Source organism: Penaeus vannamei, chromosome 27 (assembly GCF_042767895.1).
Source record: "Penaeus vannamei isolate JL-2024 chromosome 27, ASM4276789v1, whole genome shotgun sequence".
Lineage (NCBI taxonomy): Eukaryota > Metazoa > Arthropoda > Malacostraca > Decapoda > Penaeidae > Penaeus > Penaeus vannamei.
Window position 1 is genome coordinate 33,697,113 of NC_091575.1, and position 5,000 is coordinate 33,702,112.

General features: G+C 32.0%; 1 protein-coding gene across 1 annotated transcript in view; it reads left to right on the forward strand.

The window, feature by feature from the left end:
* LOC113814002 (ribosome-binding protein 1) overlaps window positions 1-5,000 on the forward strand; it is a 33,194-nt gene that overhangs the window by 977 nt on the left and 27,217 nt on the right. The window contains exon 3 of the mRNA XM_070140708.1: window positions 4,449-4,546. Coding sequence (XP_069996809.1) covers window positions 4,449-4,546 — 98 coding nt within the window. The remainder of the gene's footprint in view (window positions 1-4,448; window positions 4,547-5,000) is intronic.

Consider the following 5,000-nt stretch of genomic DNA (forward strand, 5'->3'; position numbering starts at 1 on the left):
TAAAGGAATAATGAATGAGATGGAATAGAGACAGAAAGAGAAACATGATAAAGGACACAAGAGGAAGGAGTAATGAATGAGATGATGGACTAGAAGGGCAAAAGGAGACACAGCGTCTTACCATCGCAAAAGGAGAGGTTTGGCGGAAGTGAGAAGAAGGCTTAGGGCCATCCATGTCACCGGATGCGTGGATCACAGGTGGATTAATCAGCTCGGGTTTCCAGCAGGAAGGAGCTGGATCCCCTTCACTGCACGCGCTCGCTGCCCTGTGGCTCTCGGCCTCTGGCTCCTCTGTTTCTGTCTCTCTCTGTCTCTCTTTCTCTCTGTATCACTGTTTCTGTCTGTCTGTCTCTCTCTCTCTGGCTCTCTTTCTCTCTATATCGCTGTTTCTCTCTCTCTCTCTCTCTCTCTCTCTCTCTCTGTCTCTCTGCCTCTCTCTCTCTCTCTCTCTCTCTCTCTCTCTTTCTCTCTCTCTTTCTCTCTTTCTCTTTCACTGTCAGTGCGTATTTCTCTATTTATTGTCTCTGGTTTCTGTCTCTCTCTCTCTCCCTCTCCTCCCCTCCCCCTTCCTCCCCGTCCTCGCCTCTCCTTCTCCCTCTTCCCCTCCGTGCCCCTCCTTCTCCCTCTTCCCCCTCTCTATAAGAATCTACCCCACCCCCCCCAAAAAAAAAGAAAAATCCATCGCCATTATTCCTCCTTTTCATTCCAAAATAACTCCTCACCATTGCCATTACATCTCATTTAATGTCATTCACAGTTCACTTCATTCCACCTCAATGGCGTTTCACTTTTGGATGTCGTTCAAAAAGAAAAGAAAAGGAAAAAAAAATGGATCTCAAATTGGTTCATTAGTTCATCATCATCATTTGGACCTTGGGGTTGTTGCATCGTTCACAGTGGTAGTTGTTCAGTGTTTTTTTCATAACCTTGTTCATGTACAGTAATAAGCAGCATAGACAAACGGAACAAAAACAAACAACCATATGAACAATATACATGGACTAATATAAACAAACATATGAACAATATACATGATCTAATATAGAGACACATGAACAATGTACATGAACTAATACAAACAAACAAACATATGAACAATACACATGATCTAATACAGACAAAGAAACATGGACAATATACATGAACTAATATAGACAAACAAACCTGAACAATGTACCTGATCTAATAAAAGCAAACAAATATATGAAAATATACGTGAACAAATACTAAAGCTACAGAAAAAATAAAAAGAACATATGGGTGAAAATAGCTAACATACATGGACATTAATACCATATATAGGTAGTTATAATTAAATCACAGAGAAATTATATGAACAAACATATATAGGTGAATATATTTATACTTTTATGGCTAACGCGGGTAGGCATACAATAAAAAAATATCGAATGTATACAAACATAATATACAAACAATTCATAAATAACAATAAATACATATTAATTCAACATTACCTCGACTTGCCATTAATAATTATACATCTTTACACATTCATGTTTATATTCAAATCTGTCTCTATTTACATACATATTCATATCAACATCTTTATTTACAATTATACATATGTCCATTTGTATATTTTTAGATGATGATAGACTAATAAGACAATAAAATTATTAAAAACAATACAGATGCCGTATGCAGTTAGTACAGTCACGTGCAAGACTCAACATTAGAGATAACGTCACCAAAACACCCACGCTATTTTTTATTTTGATTCGGTACATAAGACAATGATGATTTTTAGCTATATATATATATATATATATATATATATATATATATATATATATATATATATATATATATATATATATATATACATACATATATATATATATATATATATATATATATATATATATATATATATATATATATATATATATATATATATAAAAGTGGAGGAACGATTAAAATGATGATCTTTAGTGATATAAATACATATATGTATGTATATTTATGTGTGTGTGTGTGTGTGTGTGTGTGTGTGTGTGTGTGTGTGTGTGTGTGTGTGTGTGTGTGTGTGTGTGTGTGTGTGTGTGTGTGTGTGTGTGTGTGTGTGTGTGTGTGTGTGTGTGTGTGTGTTTGTGTGTGTGTGTGTGTGTGTGTTTGTGTGTGTGTGTGTGTGTGTGTGTGTGTGTGTGTGTGTGTGTGTGTGTGTGTGTGTGTGTGTGTGTGTGTGTGTGTGTGTGTGTGTGTGTGTGTGTGTGAACGATGTGTTTTGAAAGCCAAACAAGAAAATTTATAATTTCCTATTTTTTAAAATTCTTTTTGTATCTATTTGTTTGTCTATTCGCGTATTTATTCATCTTATTTAATTACCCATCCATATATTTATCTATCCATTTTATTTAATCAATCATCTGTATATCTATTAATTTAACTCAATCATTCATCTGTATATTTTTAAATCAATCTTGATTAATTTCATCTAATTCTTCATCTATCTATCTATTAATTCTATTCAGTCAACTTGATTTATCTATTCAAATTCATTAATAGATCATCTTATCATTACAATTTCTTTGATTAATTGCCCTATCTTGTTAGGCCCTCGTCGAGATTATATAGCTATCAAATTTACTCCATATTATAAACCCTGGGCATCTGTCTGTCTGTCTGTCAGTTTGTCTGTCAGTTTGTCTGTCTGTCTGTCTGGAATCCCATTAGTCAAATACCCTACTTTATTGGAAAGAATATATTAAATTTATTTTTTATCTCGTTTGAATATATAAATATGTGTGTTTTTTAAAGGATATATTCTCATGTTTTTCTTCAAAGAATATGCTGATATATTTTTTTGAAAGAATATATTAACATGTTTTTATTAATTTCCCATTCTTTTATTTACTTATTATTTTTTCATTATCTCTCTATCTATTTCTTATTTATCTTTATCATCTATCTATCTATTATCTATTTTTATTATCTATCTATCTATTTATTATTTATTTTTATCTATCTGTCTATCTATTTATTATCTATTATTATTATCTATCTATCGATCCATCTGTTCTTATATACTTTTATTATCTATCTATCATTTATTTTTATTATCTATCCATCAATCTATCTATCTATCATTCATTTTATTATCTATCTATCATTTATTTTTATTATTGATCCATCTATCTATCTACCTATCATTCATTTTATTATCTATTTATCATTTATTTTTATCGTCTATCCATCTATCTATCTATCTATCATTCATTTTATTATCTATCTATCATTTATTTTTATCATCTACCCATCTATCTATCTATCTATCATTCATTTTATTATCTATCTATCATTTTCTGAGGGTGGCTCGGTGAGGTGTATAGATATATTAATAGACGTTACAAAGCTGTTTGATTGACAGGCGGCCATTTTGGATCTCCCTCGAAGGTAGTGATTAAGTCTTTGTGTCTTGGTGATTTGCATCTAATTAGCGATGAAGTTGTTTTTTTTTGTAGTCAAAAGTAAATCCTAAGTTGCGTGGGATTATTATTTTTTTTAGAATACAAAAATCTTCATGGCTGGGATTTGTTTGTGATGGTTTTGTTTTCAGAGATTTTTTTTGTTTTTTTTTTTGTTTTTTTTTGTTCGTTGTTTTATTGATTTTTCTTTTTCTCTTCTCTTCCTGTCTTTATTACTGTTGGCTAGATATCATTACAATATGTTTAGAAAAGAAAAGGAAAATATTGAAGACATATTTACATATTTCCCAAATTAGAGAACTGTATTTATATAAGAATGGATATGGAACGGAGAGTGAGTGAGAGAGAGAGAGAGAGAGAGAGAGAGAGAGAGAGAGAGAGAGAGAGAGAGAGAGAGAGAGAGAGAGAGAGAGAGAGAGAGAGAGAGAGAGAGAATACAGACAATACCGTGTGTACAGAAATAAAACATTTTTTTAATGCATCTGAAGACTTCGAAAGGTAATTGCAACCTGTTATTCCGTACTAATAAAGTACTAATAAATGCGTCTCATTTTGTGGTTTTGTCATCATTAATATTTACACAGAGAAAAAAAGAGTTATCCAGATTATATTATCATTGCTGCTTGCAAAGAAGAAAGAATATATAAAAAAAAATAGAAATCCAGTTTCTCAAAGAAATCTAACACCATCTTCATATCTCAGAAAAAAAAGAAAAAGAAAAAAAGGAAAAAAAAACTCAAATAAGATGAAAAATAATAATTTAGACATAAAATAAGTAAAAAAGAAGAAAAAAAAGAAAAAGAAAAAAGAAATCCCACAAGAAGGAAAAATCGAATCAAAGCAAAAACTTCTTCACAAACTTCACATCTGCACACGCGACGTCGCTGTCCACTGTATTCCTTCACAACACGAAAAGTAATTGACAAATGCATGTGAATGAATGTGTGAATGTGAGTGAAGTCCTCCATCATGGGAGTGCATGACCTCATCTGCATATTCCAGTTTTCAAAATCCGAAGAACAGAATTTTGGATCTACAAGGTTATATTCTGGGTGGGTATTGGGTCCACTGTGTTTGGTATAACTTCTGTTCTTTCCTATGTATGTAGAACATGTATGTGTCTATCAATCTATCTATATAGGTCACTATGCATTTGTCTATCTGGCTATCTATCTATCTGTCTATCAATCCAATCTGGCTATCTATCTATCTGTCTATCAATCCAATCTGGCTATCTATCTATCTGTCTATCAATCCAATCTGGCTATCTATCTATCTATCTATCAATCCAATCTGGCTATCTATCTATCTGTCTATCAATCCAATCTGTCTACCTATTTGCCTGTCTATCTATCTATCTGTCAATCCAGTCTGTCTATCCATTTGCCTATCTATCATTCTGTCCATCTATCTATCTATCTATTTTATCTATCTATTTGTGATAAACCAGTCAGTTATGCAAAACCTATGTTCAAAATAACATTTTATAAACAAGATTTGACCTGAAGAAGCGGATATTCGGTCTAAAGAACATACATTAGATTTAGTAATGAT